We start from the raw sequence: 24,309 nt of genomic DNA on the forward strand, positions 1-24,309 counted from the left end.
ATAGATAGACCCATCGACAGATGGTAATGCTCTCGCCGCCGCGCCTACACCCAAGAGCTATCCCGCGTCGAACCGTAACACCCGCGACGCTGCCTATCTATCTATTTCCGAAACCCTGTGTTTGAAAGTGTTTATAGTGAAGTCTGACAGTGAATAGTTATAATATCTTTTTACGTGTACCTATACGTTCGATGTGTGTTGGTGCGCGACCCGCGACGTGAGGACCGTACCCTGCGACGGTACCAGCGGCCTGGTACGGAGCTGTGGCAGCGACGGCCCTTACCATCAACACCGCAGCAAACTTGGTGAGCCCGTTCCAACTCTGCTACGCCAAAGATCTAGGCCTATTCCAAGTGCAAAGAGACTCAGTACCTAAGTACCTACTAGGGACAGCACAGGACTGCAGTACGAACTTACCTTTAATCTCACTTATTTTCAGGAAAAAAAGGGTTACTAGATTTTAGAAGTAGATTAGTAACAGTCCCGCTCTGATCCTATATCTCAAGACTTTAGTAAGGGGCACGCACTGCATGCTATCAGCAACCACACACATGATAGAAATAGACCCACAGGCCACGCACCCCCTAACGTTCCAGGCAACACCACGTAAGGAAAACCAACAGGGCACAAGTTACATACTCATATAGATACACAAAACACATCGTATTTACAAACACACATACGCCACACACAGTTAATACACATACGACCGAACGCTATTATACAAATTCCTAACCACAAACCCCGCCCAAATACACTCACCACTCATATCAACACCATTCATATTAATATTTATTTACCTACATCAAAAGGAATACTCCCATATTATACTCGTAGGTTAGCCCTAAACTTACGCGAACCTAAACAAGCCCTATCTAACAATCAATTCCGCGGTAATTATTCAGCCTGGGGTCAAAATCACTTTAGCTACAGAGCACAGTATTTTCTTTATCTTTTGCTATATCCATTCTTCATTAAACCAGTAGGTTATTGCTGCCATTTCCATAATCTTAAGACACTCTATACTATAGTAAGTTTACTAGATTATCACATATTGAAATTTTATACACATATACTGAAACGTATCCTGCGCGCTAAGTACTTAGTGTCCATTTTGGTAGCCTTAACTTGCAACATCAACCAATAAGTAGATTACGGTGCTTAGTACATAAGACTGTCTTTTTCTCTCTTCATCAAATCGCGGGGCAATTGCTAAGTGAGTTCTGGAATTAGGGCTCTCTCACCCTTTCAACTTAAGCAAAGTCAAACCTTCTAGAACACATACCTACGCGTCTCTCTTTTTTTCTTACATTCTACGTTTTTGTTTGGGAAATAAGATAGTGCCGCCCGGCAAGTAAAAACAAAAATAATAGCATAAAACTGTTTTTAATTCAAACGTATTTTACCCTATTATACATAACCGAAAAAAAAGGTACACATTTGGTGTGTACTTACAATGCAATACTAGTAAAGGAATTAGGCACTGCCATTAAAGCTCTTTTTTTTTTTAATGTAAGGGCGCTTTCTACTTGCCGGTACCATTATCAATAGTCGTAAATATCGGCTAGTTTAAAACTAAAAAACGCATCATAAAACATGTGTTCGGTGTAAACAACGTAGAGAGATCAGCTTTGCACAACCATAGGGCTGCACATTGAAAACCCCGAACCATTGTCAGATACCCGGACAAAAAATAAAAAGCGAAACGGAATACCCCCGGAAGGATAAAAGAAAAGCTGTTGTTTTATGGCACATACCTACAGCTGCTAAACACCGGACACGTTCCGCAATTGGGCAATATAACCACGACAAAGACAACAAGCTTTGCTAATTTTGTTGTTGCCCCAAAGGGCAGAGACCCCCGTATTTTTCTTTAGATAATTGCTCATTTGTCTAATTAGGCTTTAGGCTCATCAAAATATCTTTTCTTTTTCTAATTACGATTTATCATGACCACCATACAAGTAATACCCATGGAAAGAGATGGTAATTGTCTATATAGATCCATAGCAGACCAACTTAACAGGGTACTAGCCTCATCACCCGACCAATACGACCATCAAATAATTCGGAGCGAATTGGCTAGCTATGTTTCTGTTAATAGAGAGGATCCCAGAATTAAGCAGGCCCTATTATATAGCGTCACCGAAGCACATAGCAATAATGCCTATTCATTACAAGCGAGTAAGGATGAGATTGACACATACATTCGCAAGCAGTTCCACGATGGTTTTTGGGGTGGGGAAGATATTATTATTGCCGCATCAGAGTTTTTCGTCTTAGATGTGTACATCCACGGTATTTATCCAAACCAACCACTAGTCTACAAGGCACCGCCATGTCTTACAGCCCCGGCCAAGCCTATTCACTTATACTTTCAAAACCATCACTACGATAGCGTAATATTTAGTAACAACAGCGCAATCGCAAACAGTTCGATGCCAACCGCCAGCTCACTTGAAAACGCGGAGGGTATTCCTAGCTCCCAATCAACGCTGAGTATTAATAACTCCATAGAACAACAAGAAGCGGATGCCACAGGCCTTAGATTAATAAGACAAACGGTAACCAAAGCAGAGCCACGAGTTAACACATATAGTAACTTATCTGTTGCAACGTGGAATGTAAGAGGATGTGCCTCGCAAAATGACAGACTGAATATAGATCAAGAATTAGCCGGGCACCAAATTACCATTGCTGGTCTCCAGGAAACACACCTTGCCCGGGGAACTTTCTCCTCGAATAATTATGACTGGATTCTGAGCGGGGGGAAACGCGCACGTGAAAGACGAGGCATAGCAATACTTATTAGCAAAGCAGCTAGGTACGAAATTATAAACACATACAATAGACATGAGAACATACTAGCTATACATATTAGACTACAACTCGGAAATCAAAAAGATCAAGACATACTGTTTATTAACACACACGTACCACCCGACTCTACGACATGTTTAAGTACAATAGGGACGATACTAAGACGCTGCCCAAAAAAAGTAACGCCCATTCTATTAGGGGATTTCAATGCCCGCATTGGCAAGAATGATGTCACGCACCAGTCGCCATATATATGCAAGAAAAACTTAATTCACGGACGGTAAGAGACCGGATGGGATGTCGTTGGTTCCGTGGAATATGGGACGGGTGCTGGTTTGGGACGCAACTTGCGTTGACACACTGGCCCCGTCTCATCTCCACCGAACCTCTGTGAGGGCAGCGGCAGCAGCAGAGGCGGCCGAGAAAATAAAGGTAGGAAAATACAGCGGTCTCGGCGCCGAATATATTTTTATTCCATTCGGCGTCGAGACCCTTGGTCCGTGGGGCCCTGGCGCTCTGAGTCTCTTCAAGGACTTATCGAAGAGACTAAGAGACGCCACCGGCGACCGAAGAGCTGGCAGCTTCCTCGCTCAGCGTATTAGCTTGACAATCCAGCGAGGAAATGCTGCCAGCGTCTTCGGTACTATGCCACAGGGGCCGTTTTTAGATTTACTTTAGTTTAATTTTAGATTTATTTAGTTTAATTTAATTTTAATATTATTTTAAGTTTAATTTTAGATTTAATAGTTTAGTTTTATTGTAAGATAATTTTATGTTTTACAAACACATGTATTTCAGAAATAAATTTCCATATTGTATTCACGAGATATCTAACTTTAACGGCACTCTTCTAACGAATTTTGTCGAGCAACACAATTTAGTGGTTAAAAGCTTATGGGGCCGACCATCGAGTAAAGTAACGTGGAGAATGGGACCTAAAGTCTCCCAAATAGATCACATAATATGCAGTCGAGCTAGCGCAACCATGTTTACATCCATCCAAGGTAAGTGGTCCAACAAGATCAAAACAGACCACAAACTTATTTGGGGAACGATCGGAAATCTAAACCCTACTCGCAACACACCACGACAGGGGACCCAACCCAAGAATCCACTAAAAAACGAGCTAGACACTCGATTCAACTATAAAGAAGTTAATTATGAGGCACTTCAAAGCAAGAAACATCTCATAACTTTCCAAAAAGAAGTAAGTAAAAATCTCATATCTTGCTTAGATGCGATCGCGCAGGATAGCGGGAAAACTAACAAGAACCCCACCTGGGAGGACCTTAACAAGATTCTAATTAGATCAACAAAGGTCATTCCGCAGGATTGCAAAATAAGATCCGAACGAAGCAAGATGGCCCAAGAGCAACTACAAAAGGCCCTTTTTCTAAAAAACAAATTTCCGAATGTACATTTGTATACAAAAAACCTCAGCCTAGCAAGAAAACGGTTTCGCAAGGCAATAGAACAGGACGACGAAGAAGAATGCGCCTACTTCTTCCGAAACCTCAGTGACCAACATAGGGCAGTACGAATGAAAATAACGTACAAATACTTGCAAAAACACCGCACAAAACTGTCGCGATCGCAGCAGAAATACTTTATCCCGATGGCCCAGTGGATTTCTGATCTTAGAAAATGTGAAGGCCCGATTGTGACGCCCATCGATTGCCACAATAGTACATTGCCGGACTCGGACAGCCCCGACAGTGAGACAATAAGCCGTATAATCAGGCGCATGAGAAACGGAACAGTCCCTGGCACAGACCAAATTGTCCCAGAACTGTACAAAGCGGCCCCCCAGACTTTATCTCACATGTCACAAACATCATGAAAGATGCCTGGATTAACAACAAGGTTCCAGCAGAATGGGCACTCACCAAACAAGTTCCTATACCAAAAAAAAAGCCATCCCAAAGCTATAGGCGATTTTCGAAAAATATCAATTTGCAATGTAGGCTACAGAATCTATGCTAGTTTCTTATTAGAAAAACTGGATGCTACAATAAAACCACTTGGAAGTTATCAAGCCGCTTTCCTGGCTAATAGATCCACCGAGGATCACATCTTTACCCTTCGCCGGGTGTTAGATATAAACTGGAGGGAAGGAACGAAACTGTTTATAACGGCATTAGATATCGAGAAAGCATTTGACACCGTTGATCTAAATGCACTTAGGGACATTATATACTCTCGCACGAACGCCCCTCTCACCAATAGGATTGTAGAAGCATGCATGAACGAAAAAACATTTGTTTCCTGGTGCGGACAATGCTCGGACACGGTTCAGAAAGGTAAAGGGGTAAAACAGGGCTGCCCATTGTCTCCCCGTTTGTTCACCATTCTAATGGACGACGTACTTCGTACGCTCGAAGAAGAAGACGAAGACGTCAGACTAGACCAAGACAAAGAAATCCGACTGCCAATCATTCTGTCTTATGCAGATGATCTAATTATACTAGGCCAGTGTATAAACGTCATCGACCGTTTACTTGGTAAGCTTACAACCCTATTGGACTCCGTAGGACTCAAAATAAACGCAGGTAAAACCAAATTAATAATAAGAGACCCAACAGCAGGTTCGACAATCGATCAACAGATAAGATACCTTGGCGAGGTACCTATACAGCCATTAAAGGAAATGAAATATCTTGGCACATACATCACCTCAGGTCATAACAGGAGAGCCACAATTAAGACTAGATGCGATCAGGCCGTAAGAAATTCAAAAATCTTGACAAAATTCATCAAGGAAAAGAAAGTTGAGTGGAAAATAGCGCGACTTATGTATAAAATGGTCATCTCCCCCGCCATGACGTACGGGTTAAACGTAACCGCCCTGACGAAAGCCAATAGAGCCCGCCTAAGACGGTACGAAAGGCACATACTCAAGGAAATGCTACTTGTAGCCAGGGATAGCCCGAAACAAAAGATACACGACATCCTAGAAGGTAAAACGATTACCAAAATCATTAAAGTCCGCCGACTCTCATTCTACGGGCATGTCCTTAGACGAGAAAGCCCCCACCTTCTACACGCAGCGTTAAAATATAAAGAAAATACGAGGAAGGAGGGACGCCCAATATACACTTGGGAAGACTCCCTAAACCACGACATTCGTCACTACACTAACAGACCCAGATGCTATTGGGAACAAATTTCAGAAAATAGAAGTAGACTAAAGAAAGAAGCTGAGAGAATTTACAGGCAACCGGAAACGGACACGGAGTCAGAGCCAGAAGAAACAGAAACCGGCTGCAGCACCAGCACCACTAACACTCCCCAGGTGACCTAATACGCCGGAGATTGAATTAGATACCACCTAATAAAAACGATATATTGCTACCCCGACACACAACGAAGGGGAAGAAATAATTCTTGTTATAACAATTAAAGCAGTCACCTATCCTCACATACCTACTATTTATCACACACCAAGTATAGTATCTATTCACCCCACGCTGACTTTACGATGCCTTGTATTCGGGTCGGCTCCAAACTCCCGTCTCTCCTACTATCCTGACTGCAAACCCTACACTCCCCACCCTATCTACTGGGTGCTCCGGTGTCTTGGACAGGCTGCGGGGGCCTACGGCGGGGCAGCAGGGGTTGTTGCGCAATGAGCCGGTATGAAAACGTACTCTGTCTGATTCTGCGTTCGAGTCTTAGTCGGTGAGATGTGACGCAGACATATCCAACGACTCGCTGCCTCTTAGGCTCAATCATCAGAGTCACGTGAGCCTACAGTGCTATTTCGTAACAAAATCTCCTCCCCCTGTAATCTTCCCTTCCTAGTCCTTGCAGCAGGATCTGCTGGCTGGAGTTACCCCCTGAATCTGAATCTGAATCTGAATCTTACAAGGGGGCTCCTTACATTTTAGCATTTTCGCTACCGTATCCACTTAAGCCGCTTTCTTTCATTTCTGCCTTTGAAATCCTTCCTACATCCGATATTGGATCGGATAATGTGAAAACGCACTTAGGTCCAATGCAGCCAACTGAAACGTCGGCGTGCAGCTTGTTTCAGAGCAAATTCAATTTTAACCAATATTACCACTGATAGAGATGGCGTTTGAGGCATTGATGGAGCTCCTCAAACCATAGTATACCTGACGTTTTTTTATTTCAATAAAACACTAACACTACAATTAAATAAAAAAATAGATACTATATAAATGGCGTTACTTTTCCACGCTATAATATTTTAAAAGTCCCGTGTGGTACCGGTCGGACCATGCTACGCTACGGAGCCTAAGAGATTGTGCCATTGCACGTTGGCTAGGTACTTTGGCATGCATGTCTGATGATGATGACAACTGTAATGAGTGGAATTTTGTTGTTGAATACAAATCATCCTTTAATGTAAATAACGTAATTATATATACAGATTTAAACAATAAACACATGGTTAAATAAAATATACAATTGGATTATCTTACAAATCGACATAAGTAGATAAGATGGTGTCTTAATAATGGCTTATATAATTTATAATTGCCTGTCTGTCAAGGTCAAGGGTGGATCGGGTCCACGTGCAAGTAATAATTAGCGACCGGTCGCTTCTTGCGGTTAGTCTGTCTCTATGTCAGCTGCCTGTATAGTTGGCATGGTGAATGGTCTCGGGATTAGCACAGGTTACAGAGATTTCCAAGGCAAAGCTGGTTGTGAAGGATCCCGAGGTTACCGTAGGAACAGGCAGAAAGGAAAGAAACAGTTGAATCATCGTAGGGCGAGTTTTGCAACGGAGCGGAACAAGGATCGAAGCGCCAAGTGAACCAGTGTAAAACAGCATTCTTGTAATCCCAACCTATCCTAAACCCACGGATGGGTCTGTAAATGTGATAAATTAAAACACGACCGAAGGGAGTCGCACTCTCTCTTTTCCTCACTTGTCTTAATACTAAATGAAACCTAAATTGGCCCAAGCAGTGATCATGTCGTTCACAAAACTTTTATACTCTTCAGTCACCGCGTATGCTGAAGGGGAAACGAGCATATCTGGAAGAGTAACACCAGGATTTTTGAAAAAAGGGGTAGCGATCATCGAAACCAGGCAACTTATCAAGGCCTGTCCCTTGATCTCATCTTTGAGCTGTTCATAAGAACAGAATTTCTTAACGTCATACCCACAAACGGCAAGAAAACTTTTGAGCTCTGCGTAATATTCGTCGACCAGATGATAAAATTTACTATTTCTGAGTTCTTCGGAAACTGCGAAGGTATACAAGTAAATGAAATCGTAGCCGATTGAAGAGTACATTGACCACTGGAAATCCATGGGCATCCCTTCAGTTGGTTTGCCGTCCTGAAAAAAAATGGAAGTATAAGTATGAAATATTCATGTATTTTTTTAATGCGGCATTAGGCAAACGAGCAGACATGTCACCTATTGGTAAGCGATCTCTGCCGCCCCGCCCATGGACAACCGAGTTGGAGGTGCGAAATATGGAATTTCTAAAATAAGTTAAAACTTTATTATTTGATCAGTTTAAAATAAAGTTAACGTTAATCTCGAAAACAGAAGTACTTACAAAGCGGTTGCTTATTATTACTAATTGCGTAGGCTTCATCTTACCCACGTCTCTTGAATAACCCTGTATTTCTCCATACTCCGTTATACAGTATTATACATGAAAACAAAACTTACCTCATATTTAAACATATGGTTGCATAGCCAGTTGTCACCATGTAGTATAGCCTTAATTTTTCCAAGTTTCGATAGTTGTTTACATTTTTCTATCGCATTGGTCCCTGCTGCTACCTGAAAGCGCTGTCTTAGTGATGCATCCGTTATTGCTCTTGTGAATTGATCCATAGTCTTTTCTGCATGTTCAAGTATATATTTTTCATCATATTCTCTTTTGAGTACCAATAAAATATAAATGCAATCGTCCGCCATTTCTCTAAATACTTTCGGGTTGCGTTCTTCGTTAATGAAAGATAAAGCGTGAAGTTTTGCGATGTTTCTGACCATGATAGCAGCGTGATCATAATCTAAAATGTGGAGCGGCGAGACACAAAACCCTCTTTTAGTGAGGTCTTCTAGTATGATGAATTCCTCTTGGGATTTATTACAGGATCCATAGTATTTTGGGAAAAAGCACCTGATTTTGTTCGTCACACTCAACTCATCCTGAAGTTTCGCGTACACGGGAGCGATTTTGTCGTAATAATATACTTCTCTAAGGAACCAATTCCTTACTGGCATGGTCTTTCTGTATGTTAAGTCATTGGGGGCACTTTTTATTACTACGTCGATCTCCTGTGGAACTCCGTCTTTAACCGCGCAAATTTTCGCATGAGATATGTTGCCAACAACGCCCAATCCTTTTTCAGGACCTATTTCATGTTGTATAGAAACTTCAGAAAACCCTCTATTCTCGAAAATACTTTTCACTCGATTTTCAAAAACGTTTTTAGTTTCCATTTCAAATAAATTTATTATTGTTTAATCGGCTTCACAACTACGTACTGCCTCCGCTAGTTGACTTGTTACGATGACAATTTCCTAGCCTTATGCATTATTTTATCTACTTACTATGTTATCTTGCCTTTACTGAATTAAATCGATGGCAAAAAGCGAAAACGTAGTAACCGACACCTGACAAAAAAAAAATTCATTGAATATTCGGAATCAGCGAATTCATGATTAGATGAATTTAAAAACTCTCTACTCTCTTAGTTGCTTGCCAATTCAATTGTACATGTCAGGTGAAATTATGCTTAATTACCTACTGCTAGGTTTTAATACAAGCAGTTATTTACGTTACTGGAGCATAATGAGACGTATTAAAGATATGTTTCGCCTTTCGGCTTGTTTCATAATAAGATAACAAGAGTGTTTTAATGCCTAATTATACTTAGTAATTATGTACAGTTGCATATATTTCATTTCACCTAATGGCCATGTGTCTATTCGATGGCCATAGTAAAAGCTTGCAGTTTAGTTTTAACTAAATATCTACCGACATATCAATATGTCTAATCTTTTATTATTCTTTAATCGGCTTAGGTATTTTTTACAACATTTTTATAAATATGAAATATTGGCACGTAATTTTGTAAAAAAAAAATATTTTTACAAAAGTAATATCTAACCATTTTTATGAAATAAAAACCGCCGCTTTTGGGATTCTGGTGAAAGGTACTTGCGAATGTTGGATTATGTAGAAATGTGTAGGTTTTTTTTAAACTGCTTTTAATATAAATCTTTAATAATTATATCGGTAAGGTTTGAGGAGTTTCCTCAATTCCTCGTGAATCCGATATCCGATTACATAAAAGGAATCGAGCTTGACAGAATTTGACTTGATAACTCAATAACAAATCTCCTAACAAATAATTTTTTTTTTTTTTTTTTTTTTAAATGTCACGATTCTGAACTTGAATGCATGCTATTATTATAAAAATAAGTGTGCCATTCAGATTTGAGAAGTTCCGTTCTTATCATCATTAGAAGTTCCACTGCACCAAATATCACTGTTCTGGACGTAAGTGCATGCTGTTCTTATAAAAATACCAAAGTCACTATAAGTGTGCCGTTCAGATTTGAGGAGTTCGGTTCTGACCATCATCAGCGGTTCCACTGCACCAAATGTCACTGTTCTGGACGTAAGTGCATGCTGTTCTTATAAAAATACCAAAGTCACTATAAGTGTGCCGTTCAGATTTTCAGATTTGAAAAGTTCCGTTCTGACCATCATCAGCAGTTCCACTGCACCTAATGTCACTGTTCCGTACGTAAATGCTTGCTGTTCTTATAAAAACAAAAATCACCATATGTATGCCTTTCAGATTTGAGGAGTTCCCTCCCTCGGTCTAAAAGCTTCTTTCAATGAGAAAACAGAAGAAATTCCGCAAGATACTTTATGTAGGCCAATCTCTCAAAGGCTCCTAGATTTATTTAATCGTAATGTTACCAAACGATTATGTTGTCTTTCATGTACGCAAGAAAACCCCAATTGTTTGAGTTCTGATTTATTTAACTGCATTAAAAATGAATTTGATGTCTGTTTCACTAAAAAGAAAGTAAAAAGCAGGACCAAGACTAAATTTAGCGACTGGGCTACGCCGGATATTCATAAGACAAGACGCCAACTCTACGACTTATACGATTTAAAAGCCACTGATAAAAGGCCGGAATTTCTGGAGCATGTTCGGAATTTTTCAAAATCTTTTAAGATGATGTGTGTCGCCGCGAAAGCTAATCACTTGTCTAAAAAGATCCTAAATTCTAGTGATAAGGTTAAAACTGCCTGGCAGGTGATCGGCAATGAAACTGGGAAACGTAAAATGAAGGATCCGCACTACAAGCTACGAATTGGTGACGCTTTAGTAAGTTCCGACCGTGAAGTGGCAGATCATTTTGAGCAGTTTTTCTCGAATATACCGGTAGAAACAACAAAGTCTCTTAATTCGTCGCCAGATGTCGCTGAAGAAATTTTGAAGAGAAATGTAGCGGAATGTACAGAATTCTTCAAATTTTCGTATATCACTCCGAACATAGTTCTTAAGACTTTTAGATCACTGAATTTAAAGAAAACTGAAGATCTATGGGGCCTGTCAGTCAAAGTTTTGCATTCCATTATTGAATCTATTGCACCATATTTAGCTGAGATTTTCAACAGATGCATTGATGTTGGCACTTTTCCAGATATTATGAAACATAGCAAAATTATCCCGTTGTTTAAATCAGGAACGAAGACAGATCCTACGAACTTTAGGCCGATTTCAATACTACCTGCATTAAGCAAAGTGTTTGAGAAACTTATTTTAAATCAACTGCTGTCGCATTTCAACAGAAATAAACTGCTTGATAGCAATCAATTTGGTTTTACCAAAGGTCGATCAACCACTGACGCTGGTGCGGTACTCCTAAAGCACATCTTTGACGCTTGGGAAAAAGCTCAAGATGCTGTTGGAATTTTCTGTGATCTGTCCAAGGCATTTGATTGCGTAGATCACGAAAATTTAAAACGAAAATTAAGCCACTACGGGATAAAAGCCGGTGCCCTCGACTTAGTCTCATCATATCTGTCGGATAGGACTCAGAGAGTAGTTATTAATGGAACTCATTCGGCGGGGTCCCCGGTAGCCCTCGGAGTGCCTCAAGGTTCAATTCTTGGTCCCTTCCTCTTTTTAGTATATATTAATGACCTACCCACTCTTGTTAAAGGCAGACATGATATAGTGTTATTTGCGGATGACACTTCTCTTATATTCAAAGTGGACAGGAAGGAAAATAGCTTCGACAGTATTAATGATGCCCTATCAACTATAGTTAACTGGTTTACGGCAAACAATCTACTTTTGAACGCCAAGAAAACCAAATGCATCAAGTTTGCGTTACCTAACGTCAAGCAGATAAATAACAGCAAAATCCAAATAAAAGGTGATACGCTGGAGTTTGAAGACCAAACTGTTTTCCTGGGAGTCACTTTAGACTCAAAACTGCAATGGCACGCACATATTGCTACTTTAGCTAACAAACTTAGTTCAGCTGCCTACGCAGTAAGGAGAATCAGACAGCTAACAAACGTAGAGACGGCCAGGCTGGTATACTTTGGTTACTTCCATAGTGTTATGTCGTATGGAATTCTGTTATGGGGTAAAGCCGCAGATATTCAGACGATATTTGTGCTGCAAAAGCGAGCTGTACGTTCCATATATGGACTGGGCGCTCGAGCTTCCCTAAGAGAGAAATTCAAAGAGGTGAACATTCTTACCGTTGCCTCTCAGTACATACTTGAGAATGTTATGTATGCTAGGAAAAACATCCATGAATACAAGCTTAACAGTGATATCCATAACTATAACACTAGAAACAAACATAAACTTGCCGTGCCCTTCCACCGTCTCCGTAAGGTTAGTACGTCTTTCGTTGGGAACTGTACACGTTTTTATAACAAAATCCCCATTGATGTAGTGAACTTGCCACTCGGCAAATTTAAGTCACATGTTAAGCGCTGTTTGCTAGGTAAAGCTTACTATACGGTAAATGATTTTATAAATGATAAAAATGCCTTTAAGCCAGTAGCTTGATTATGGTAGCAGAAGTTTGTAATACAACCGTACTAGTATCCAGTAAAAATGACACAGCGTAATTTTTCTCATGTGATTGTATTGTATCATTAGTTATGTTAGTAGGACGCTTAGAGACCTTATACACCTCTAAGATTTTTGTTTTCATTATATAGCGTAGTTATATAAAATTTATTTAAAGTATGATAGTACACTGACCCTTAGAGACCTTTACATCTCTAAGTCACGTTGAGCATGTAATTAGTTATGTATAGCTATACTAGGCATTGTTGCCCTCTTTAATGTCACCTACAAGCTTAATGTCGTGTTTCACTGTGTCGATTTTTCTTTTGTCAATTTGCTGTTAGCTTGAACATGTCATGCTCGCTTAAAAGTCTTTGCTTACGGTGGCGTGTTGATCGGGTCGCCACCTTCCCGAATGGAGGTTGAGGGAGGCGATGGCTGAGATACGCGTCATACTCGTGAACGGGTGCTGTTTGTGGAGACTGGTCTGTTCAAGCTTACCTGGGCCACATGTTTTGTTAGATTATTTAACTTTACTTTTGAGCGGATTGCGAGACACTACATTCGGTTCTTGTAAGAATTAAACTTAAGTAAGTAATGTCTTAAGGATGACACTAGAGACCATCACGTTGTCGTTTAATTTAGTTAATTTTAGCTTTTGGACACTTAGAGACTTTATACATCTCTGAGATTTTGATTATATTTTATTTTAAAATAGACTCCTTACTTTAATGACCTTGTTGTCGTTTGATTAAGTTAATGTTAGTTTTTTGGACACTTAGAGACCTTATACATCTCTGAGATTTTGATTATATTTTTAAACTTAATTTGTAACCTTGATTGGCCCTTATTTGTAAACTTGATTTGTTCTTTAATGATTGACAACTAGAGACTTGTACATCTCTTGAAATGTGTAATTTAGCTGTTCATTTTCTGTATTTTTTATTTTTATTTGTATTATTTGACAAAGGTTTTTACTTTTAAATATTTTAATTTTATAAAATTTGACTCTTGGAGACGCTATACATCTCCATGGATTATTTGATTAAGTATAATATTTTTACTTGTAATATTCAGTCTTTTACAACTATTGAAGTATTATAGATTTCTTTTATCTTTGTATCTGTTTGCACTTTCTTTATGTATTGATTATAGTTAGTAATAATATGACATTTAGAGACTTTATACATCTCTAATTCTATATCAGTGTATAGCTACTTTGCTTATGATTAATATTTTTAGTTAATATTTCTATTAATTTCATTTGTTTAACTTTAATGAATACTCTGTAATGTTGACATGTAAAAGTGCCCCCGTGGCCTATTTGCTGAATAAATGATTTTGTATTTTGTATTTTGATTTCTCCAGGACCCCATCATAAGAACTGGGTTCTGATAAAAATGGGACCAAACTGTATGCATATACATTCTATCAAAAAAAAAATTCAAAATCGGTCCAGTAACGACGGAGATATCGTGGAACAAACATTAAAAAAAAAATTGGGGTCATCTTACACAAATCAACTTAGCCCCAATCTAAGCAAAACTATGGGTGCTAAGCGACGATATACATACTTAAATAGATAAATACATACATATATACATAGAAAATATTCATGACTCAGGCACAAATATCTGTGCTCATCACACAAATAAATGCCCTTACCGGGATTCGAACCCAGGACCGCGGCATAGCAGGCAGGGTCACTCACTACCGACTGAGCCAGACCGGTCGTAAAAAAAAAAAAAAAAAAACAGACGAATTGAAAACCATCTTTCTTGAGACTTGGGTGCGGCGGTTAAAACATAAAAAGGAGTTGACTGTGTTATAGCAAGGGGGGGGCCCCCTAACTAACTATTTTGGCTCAATGATCCAAAGTGAATCTTGGCCTCCGAAATGAGAGATAAATACATAGGTATTATTATTATCTATAAAATTTCAAATGGTGTATCCCAAGCCTTGTTTCTGGTATACATACCAACATACGCCATTGATTGACTTAATACGTTGGCGTTGCCTATAAATAAATACAATATACATAAATAATCAAAGTGGATAGAGTTGTTACGAAGTTATATAGGTCTCTGATATAATTTAACACAGCGGTCTCTTACATATAAATATTACAATTCCATAACTTTTATCTAAAATGTTGTATGTATATGTATAGGCGAAGGGCTTATGAGGATTACGCAGTAGTGAGAAAATCTAAGAAAAATAAGGAAAAAGCCTTTATCAAACCTAGTAACTTGACATTTACGGTTTGCCCCCCTTTCATTTTGGACATTTTCTATAATTAATATGAATTAATTTAAAAAATATATAGGTATTCAATTTGTAGAGGTTAACAATGTTCATTACTATTCCAAGTTTCAAATTGATACCATCATAAGTAGTTTCGAGATATTTAATAATGCGACAGACAGACAGACAGACAGACAGACAGACGGACAGAGCGGCACCAAAAGGGTTCCTTTTTGTGCGTTCCCTTTTGGTACGGAACCCTAAAAACGAAATCTTAGTCGGTTCATCCGTTTTATTTTTTTTTGTTTGAAAGCAGAATTATTCGGGTGTGTTCTTAGCCATGTTTCATTAAAATCGGTTCATTATGTCAGGGTTTTTTTTTCAAATTTAAATTTTGTGGTTGGGCCATTTTTTTCAAAGTTGTCCACCCCACTTTTTTTTTGGATTTGGAATTTTTTATGTGTTTTCCACTCAGAATCGCGAGCTCTTTCAATCCTAATGGGAGAAAAAACCGGCCAAGAGCGTGTCGGGCCACGCTCAGTGTAGGGTTCCGTAGTTTTCGTATTTTTCTCAAAAACTCGTTATAAAGTTCTACTTTTGTGATTTTTTTCATATTTTTTAAACATATGGTTCAAAAGTTAGAGGGGGGGGGGACGCAGTTTTTTTTCCTTTAGGAGCGATTATCTCCGAAAATATTAATATTATCAAAAAACGATCTTCGTAAACCCTTATTCATTTTTAAATATCTATCCAACAATATATCACACGTTGGGGTTGGAATGAAAAAAAATATCAGCCCCCACTTTACATGTAGGGGGGGTACCCTAATAAAACATTTTTTTCCATTTTTTATTTTTGCACTTTGTTGGCGTGATTGATATACATATTGGTACCAAATTTCAGCTTTCTAGTGCTAACGGTTACTGAGATTATCCGCGGACGGACGGACAGACAGACAGACATGGCGAAACTATAAGGGTTCCTAGTTGACTACGGAACCCTAAAAAAGTGTCCAAAGGTTTTTTTCCCATTCCGTTACCATTTTTTCATACATTTTGTATGGCGGTAACGGAATGGAAGGTTCGAAAAATGTATGGAAATCTTGGGACATTTTTTTTCTCCTATCAGGATCGAAAGACTTCGCGATTCTAAGAATGAATAGCGTAAAAAATACCCATGTTACAAAAAAAGTGGGGTGGACAACTTTGGAAAAAAATGACCCGGTTACGTTATTACATCGGGGGGTAAAAATCGGCGTGAGTTACTAATGTATGTGTATGCATTGAAATAAGATGGTACGTATAGTTTTACCCTCTTATTCATTAAACGTTCACTAAAGTTATCAAGCCGATAAAGTTCGTTTGTCCCTTTCCGACGTAGTAGTTTTACGACGTAGTGTGATAGAAAGGGACAAACGAACTTTATCGGCTTGATAACTTTAGTGAACGCTTATGAGTAAGGGGGTAATCCGAAGCAGGTATAAGGTAGATGTGGAGCATTTGGCACATTTACGCCGGGAAATATCAAACGCCAGACGCAAAACGCAACTTGCACGCTTTGATATCAGTGTTAGTACTAGGCTTATAGGCTTATGCATCAGGTTACTACAGTAACTCGATTAACTCGATTTACTGTATGTAGCCGGGGCTAAGCAGATGTGCCTCGATCGGGGCTTACTCCGCGAAATTATCGCCGCGCTACAAGTACATCCCGGGTGCCGCGAGTTCGCGGCCCATTCAGTAGTGACGACCTTCCTGCGGCGCAATAGAATTTAATGTCGGCTGCTCGCGTGCGGTTCGTTTGTTTATGTAGGTAAGAATTTAGAATGAATTCTAAATTCTAAATTCCTTCTGTACCTACTTGTACTGGTATTTTTTTTATGTAACCTTAGGTTACTAAACTGTATAATCAATTAATCATGGACCAACAATTCCGAAGAAAAATGTTAATTGATAAGATTTGATTTTGACGAGTTTTACTGGTAACCCACAACCTAGATATGATAATACAGGCCCGCTGCTGCCAATCGTTGGCTGCACATTTCAGCCGCCTATGTTACACGATACACATACGAGAGTGTAACGGCCCAGCCACGACATTGGTCTAAGCGCGGCAGCGGTGAGCGGCAGCCATACGTGCGAATGAAAAGTCCCATCGCTGTGTCTCGCTCCAATGTATGGCCGCCGCTCACCGTTGTCGCGCTTAGACTAATGTCGTGGCTGAGCCGTAAGGCCTGAGTGGACGCTCGGAGCGGAGCGTTCAGCGGGGCGTGCAGCGGGGCGGGCGAGCATGCGTCCTATGCAGCGTCGACTGAGGACACTTGCATGAGCTTCAATCCTTTGGACGCCCAATATTAGCGTGCACTCACGGCCTAAGGTATAAATAAGGCCTTACACACATGCGCGGATCCAGGGGGGGGACCCCCATCATGACCCCCCCCCCCCCTGGAGCCTAGGTTGGCCATACAAATAGACCACGTGATCCCCCCTCTGGGGCCTGGGCTTTTACCACGTGACCCCCCCCCCCCCCCCCCGCCCTGGGCACGAAGCTGGATCCGCGCTTGCTTTTACACATATGATTTTTCATGCTGTTGGTATGCCTAAATAAACTAAATAGGTATAAATATAAAAGTCTTGGCAAAATAATACCTTTTTGTACCTTTTGGCGTAGAAAATCTAGGTCCATGAGGTCCCAGCGCGAACAAGTTGTTCACAGAAATCGCGAAGCGTCTGGTGACCGAGGATCTGGCGACTTCCTCGCACAACGTATCAGCATTGCAATACAGCGAGGAAATGTCGCCAGTATCCTTGGTACAATTGCCTCAAGGGTTTTAGACAGCTGGCTTTCAAGTTTGGTCTTATAGTTTCTTACTCAGCTTTCAGAAAAAAAAACTAAATCAAAATCGGTTCATCCGTTCGAGAGCTACAATGCCACAGACAGACACACACACACACACACACACACACACAGACAGACAGACAGACAAACAGACAGACAGACAGACATACACACAGACAGACACGTCAAACTTATAACACCCCTTCGTTTTTGCGTCGGGGGTTAAAAATAACTGGAACATAATTGCACAGAAATATTATAAGTCAATTTGCGTTTATTACAATTTCCACTATGCACCCATCGACACCACAAAAGTTCCAAATTAAGAATCAAGAAGAAAAATCTATTTGGGTGCGTTCCGTTTCACGCGTTTTTTGATTGCAATGTTACTTAAGGTGCGTTCTGAATAAGTACAGTGGAAAAGTCAAAAATACAATTTTTTGTACGATTTCAAGTGTTTTATGGTAAAATCATGTTACAAAATTGTTTGAATTTAGTGTTTTTAGTCGAATACAATTCGATATGAAATTATTTTTACGTTCACATCACATGATTTGTTAAGACAATTTAAGCACAGGGAGAAAATTGTCCCGTCTGGGACATGCCTTTACAAGAAATTATATTTAAAAAAGTAACTAATGACACGTTCGGATTTCAAATATTCTTTGCACTCTTGTGGATAAAATGCGATTTTGCTATCTGTTTTTAAAGAATAAAAAAGTCCTTTCTGAGCTAGTGAGGTGAAAAACTTATTACTTACCTACTGAGTTTGAGAGTTCGCTGGAGGGACTTTGTATGAAATTGAGTTACTTATCTTGTCACACCTGACAGGTTTCCGATCATTTTGTTAACCGCCGCCTCAAATCTCTCAAGGAAGGTGGTTTTCAAGTCGTCTGTATGTTTTTTTTTTTAATGTTTATTCTACGATATCTCCGTTGTTACTGGACCGATTTTGAAATTGTTTTTTGATTGAATGTATATGCATACAGATTAGTCCCATTTTTCTCAGAACCCAGTTCTGATGATGGGATCCTGGAGAAATCGAGGGAACTCCTCAAATCTGAAAGGCATACATATGGTTATTTTTGTGTTTTTTAAGGAACAGCATGCATTTACGTACGGAACAGTGACTTTTGGTGCAGTGGAACTGCTGATGATGGTCAGAATGGAACTCCTCAAATCTGAACGGCACGCTCATAGTAACTTTGGTATTTTTATAAGAACAGCATGCACTTCCGTCCAGAACAGTGACATTTGGTGCAGTGGAACTGCTGATGATGGTCAGAACGGAACTCCTCAAATCTGAACGGCACACTTATAGCGACTTTGATATTTTTATAAGAACAACATGCACTTACGTCCAGAACAGTGACATTTGGTGCAGTGGAACTGCTGATGAAGATCAGAACGGTACTTCTCAAATCTGGACGGCACACTTATAGTGACTTCGGTATTTTTATAAGAACAGCATGCTCTTACGTCCAGAACAATGACATTAAATTTTGGTGCAGTGGAACTTCTGATGATGATCAGAACGGAACTCCCTCAAATCTGAACGGCACACTTATAGTGACTTTCGTATTTTTATAGGAACAGCATGCATTTAAGATCAGAACAGTCACATTTATTTGTTAGGAGATTTGTTCTCTTTGTTATGCTTACATATTGAGTTTTCAAATTTTGTCAAGCTCGATTTCTTATAATCGGATATCGGATTCATGAGGAATTGAGGAAACTCTGCAAATCTTAACGGTATACGTATATTCATTTGTGTTTCCATTAAAAAATCAAAGATTTATATTCAAAGCAATTTTAAAATATAAGTCCACATTTCTACATAATCCAACATTTGCAAGTACTCGTACCTTTCACCAGAACCCCAAAAGCGGCGGTTTTGTATTCTTAAAAATTATGTTATTATTTTGTTTGTTGCATGCATTAGTTAAGTTTATTATTGTACGCCCGAAATGGGCAAGCTGATGAACTTTGTAAATATTTAAAACACCTATGTACCTACACAGTTTTGACAATAAATATTATCTTATCTTATCTTATCTGATATAAATACTTACTTATGTTTTTTTCGTCCAAAGGATGTGGTATTCAGGCTGGTAGATTAATTACCGAAGTCCAAATTCTATAATTGTGTCATAATTATGTGACAACTTGTGGGAACCTACGGCTTTTTTAAGAATTCGGTAACTGTGTAAATAGGGCGTCGAAATACAGAAGAATAATTGTCCAATTTATTTATAAAAAAAAATGAAACATAAACCCTGAGCAAATTACCAAAATCTGTTGGATTTTTATTTGCAATATATAATTTTTATTACTGGCGTATTAACTTCACTAGCCCAAAAAATATTTTCATTTTTAAGTCTCATAGTTACAATTAATTAAGGCGGAGTTTACAATGCTCATTTAAAGTTTCCGGGTCGACGGGTTCAAACCGAGAAGGAAATTAAGTCGCTCGTGAGCACTGGCCTTAAACTACAATTGTAAAACGGGGTCTTAGCCAACGTCATAGTCGCTTGCGATTTGTAAAAGTAGGTAGTACCGAAGTCGAAGCTAGCTCTTCCTATTGCTTTTTTGTAGTAGGTAGCGTGACAGAGACAGACTGCGTTAAGTCACTACGATTGTTACTTGACTTCGGCTGGTCTCCTCGCCAAGTGATTTCTAGCGCATCGTAGTCATCTCTCTCTGTATGTCTTTAGCTGGCTGGTGGAATTTATCTTTATTTTGAACCTGAAACGTTAAAAAAAATGACGGATTTCGTTTAGTTTGATGTTTAAAAGTTGGTAGGTTGTATTTTTCTTGTGTAAGTGCGTATTCACATTATCCGATACGATATCGGATGGCGGGCCGAAATCCCATACATTAAAGGCACCATCTTGGATTTTTTCCATTGAAATCCTTCCGAAATTCGATATCGGATCGGATAATGTGAAAACGTCCTTAGAATTTGCACGAAGCGCTTTGCTTCTTCTTTTCTTATGCGCACTGCCAAGGAGTGGAATTCCTTACCGGCGGCTATATTTCCGAGCTCATATAACCCGGCAACCTTCAAATCAAGAGTGAACAGGCATCTTCTGGGCGAGCTCACTCCATCGTAGGCCACGTCTGTGCCTTTGGCTAGTCTGTGGCCAAGAGTAAGCCCATTTATAATTAAAAAAAAGTGGTGAAAAATTCTGTGTTTCTCTCGGACACAAAAGGACCATGCATCCATTATTTATTAAAAATTTTGTCTTTTCACTGAACTTGTTTAGCTAAACGATAAAACTAGTTGACTTTATAAACCCGTTTCGTCAACTTACTGTCGTGGTTCAGGGATTTTATCAAAATAAATAAGTAAATAAATATTATAGGACATTCTTACACAGATTGACTGAGGCCCACGGTAAGCTCAAGAAGGCTTGTGTTGTGGGTACTCAGACAACGATATACAGTGTGTGTCTACAACCCTGGCTTTTTTTAAAGGAGGTTAATATAACGTATATTTATAATGTAACCATGATATTAATTTTATTTATAAACTAAATTTTAGACTTTGTTAACTTTCTAACAAAATTTTAATTGCCAGCAATGTAAAGCACAGTAATTTGACAAGTACCTAGGTGTAAATGTCAGTCAACAGATACTTTGATTATTATGTAGAGTAGGTACCTATTTCAAGAGTTAGCGATACAAGTATAACTGCACTTAAGATAACTACGGCAAAGTAAAAGCACTTGTACATTTTCGATAAAAACTTTATTATCTACAAATTCAACAAAACTTAAATACTAACCTATCATTTAAATTTAATTCAGCTAAACTCAGTTTATTCTGCCTAAAGTGACTCAGAATCCTTTCTTCAATTTGCACTGGCTCAATTGCGTTCATAGCCCCTTCAGGCTGACCAGGAACTATCGGCTTATTATCACGCACTCGCTGTAGAGCCGCTGTTATTACTCGAGCGTTGTGTGGATGTTCTCTGTTTGGGAAGTCTTAAGGCGTGAGCTGCATTTCCGCGTGTTTCGCCGTAAATTAGAAGCTTATCGGATAATTCCCGTGCATCGTAAACCATTTTGCAGAAAAACGAATAACACATAATTTGACATAATTTACTTTTGTAGTTTGACAACCCGACGTAAAGACTTTTGAAATTGTAACGTCAATAATTAATAAAAAACTGTTCAGCTAATTTAAAACCTCCATACTCAAACGCATTGAAAAGGACAACAATACATTCTACGCTAGCTATCACAGTTTTTCACCCCCGTACCACGACATGCCTTGTACCAAGTGAATAAACGATATGAATTACGACAATTACACAGTACGTCTACTACATTTAAGTTGAGGATTTAGAAAATTTAATTGTGGCGTTAATTAACATAATTATGATTTACTAATACGGGCAAACGATTGTTAACGAAGCATATTATCATCAGTTTTTATAAAAGCCCGGGTCGTAGACACACACTGTATTGTATTTAATATATAAATACTTATATACATAGAAAACATCCATGACTCAGGAACAAATATCTGTGCTCATCACACAAATAAATGCCCTTACCGGGATTCGAACCCGAGACCGCGGCGCAGCAGGCAGGGTCACTACTGACTGCGCCAGACCGGTCGTCAAATCGCTAAACAAATCTAGTGAAATGACGAAACGCGGCGTGTCTATTTGGCGATTTTGTGATTTAACTAAACAGAGTCAGGGATTTAGTCAAATGACTGAAATTTTCTAGAGAAATGATGAAATGGATTCGCCATTTTGACATCATGCGTGATTTGATCCCTTAGAGATTTGATCAAATCTCCGTTTTGGCCATTTCCCTGCGACATATACAAATAATTGTCTTTATTGAGTACTTATAAATCAACACAAGTGAACGAAAACATTATGCATTATTCGAAGAGAAAGAGTACTTAACAACAAATCGACGTCATGGAAACGCGGGGCCATAAACCTTCACCGTAAACTGTATCTAGTGTAATTCTATTATTATCTTTGTACTCACATATGGGTGCCTTTCTATCAGAGATGTGACCGATGTCGTACATTAATAGGGTTGCGACAATTGTATAGAAATATAATTATGTGAAGAATAACGAATGTGGTAAACTTCAGTTGCGTGGAATAAATATTGTGTGAAATCGCGACTAGGTAGAGTCAAGATCGTGTAGAAGTAATAAGAATAAGAATAAGAATAAGAATAATTTATTGAAAAAACCTTATTGCTAATGTTACATTTATGCGTTTACTTATAGTACGTGCAGTGTTACGTGCGCCCGAACTAGGAAAATAATCCTGTATCTCGGGCAAAGAGATAATGTCCTAGTTTAAAACACAATTTAATGTAAACAAATTAAAATCATGAGAACATGTACATAAATAGGTATTAAAAATAAAATTAATTACACTTGGAAAACATGTGTTGCTGCGTCAGCGTTTATAACATCTAAAAAAATAGATCGATCGTGTATATTTTATATTTTTACATTGTTATTCAAATTCATAAATTGCAAGAACTGCATTTTAAAAGTATGTAACTTTACGGTTAGTAGGACAAATTTATTTTTTTGCTAAATAGACAAAGTATATCTACCTATTGATTATAAAGTTATACAAAACATGAAACGCTTGTGAAAAAGTTAAAAAAAAAAAAAAAGTTAAAAAATGATTGATCAGTAAAATGACAAAAACTGGCAATAACTACAATCAAAACTATTATTAATTCAAAGTTGGCAAAAAAATAATAATAATCAAAGTATCAGTAATTTAGTCTAATCTGTTCGTGTACTTAAATCTCACCATAATCAATTGAGTTTATGTATCGTCGTTCAGCCGTTTTCCTGACGGGACAGTCAGGGTCCCCAGTTTGATGGTTGCTTGGTTTTTTGAAGAGACTGCATGTGGCACATTTCGGGTCTTCTGCTTTATTGGGGCATTCCTTGTCCGAGTGGCCTAGATTACTGCAATGTCCACACGTCAGTTCTGGCTGTCTACATGTTTTCGCAGCGTGGCCATAGAAATGACACTTCAGACATCTGGTAAGGGTTGTAAAGTCTTTCACGAGACACGATGACCAGTTAATGAAAGCTCGGTTCTGAGATACGAGAGCTCTTCGTATATTGGCTGGGACTTCAATTATAAAATTACAAGTTTCTAAATCTTTTTTACCTGACTTGTGGCTTAATTTAATAGAAGCTAGGAATTTTTCCCTAGTTAAGTTTGGAAACTTATCGGTTATATTCTGCTCGTATAAACAACTGTAGACCTCTTGTTCCCGCATAGTAGACGGTACACCTAGTAGAATGATCCTGGGCCTGCGCTTGAGGGGTTCATCGATGGTCAGATTCGGG

General features: G+C 38.9%; 1 protein-coding gene across 1 annotated transcript; it reads right to left on the reverse strand.

Moving 5' to 3' along the window:
- Positions 1-7,181: 7,181 nt before the first annotated feature.
- Positions 7,182-9,299, reverse strand: LOC125233196. Its single transcript, XM_048139100.1, has 2 exons — positions 8,474-9,299; positions 7,182-8,131 (listed from the first exon to the last, which is right to left on the reverse strand). Exons 1-2 carry the CDS (start codon positions 9,251-9,253, stop codon positions 7,727-7,729), a joined length of 1,185 nt encoding a protein of 394 aa, XP_047995057.1. The 5' UTR covers positions 9,254-9,299; the 3' UTR covers positions 7,182-7,726.
- Between the last annotated feature and the right edge of the window lie 15,010 nt (positions 9,300-24,309).

The sequence above is a fragment of the Leguminivora glycinivorella genome, chromosome 14 (assembly GCF_023078275.1).
Source record: "Leguminivora glycinivorella isolate SPB_JAAS2020 chromosome 14, LegGlyc_1.1, whole genome shotgun sequence".
Taxonomy (NCBI): domain Eukaryota; kingdom Metazoa; phylum Arthropoda; class Insecta; order Lepidoptera; family Tortricidae; genus Leguminivora; species Leguminivora glycinivorella.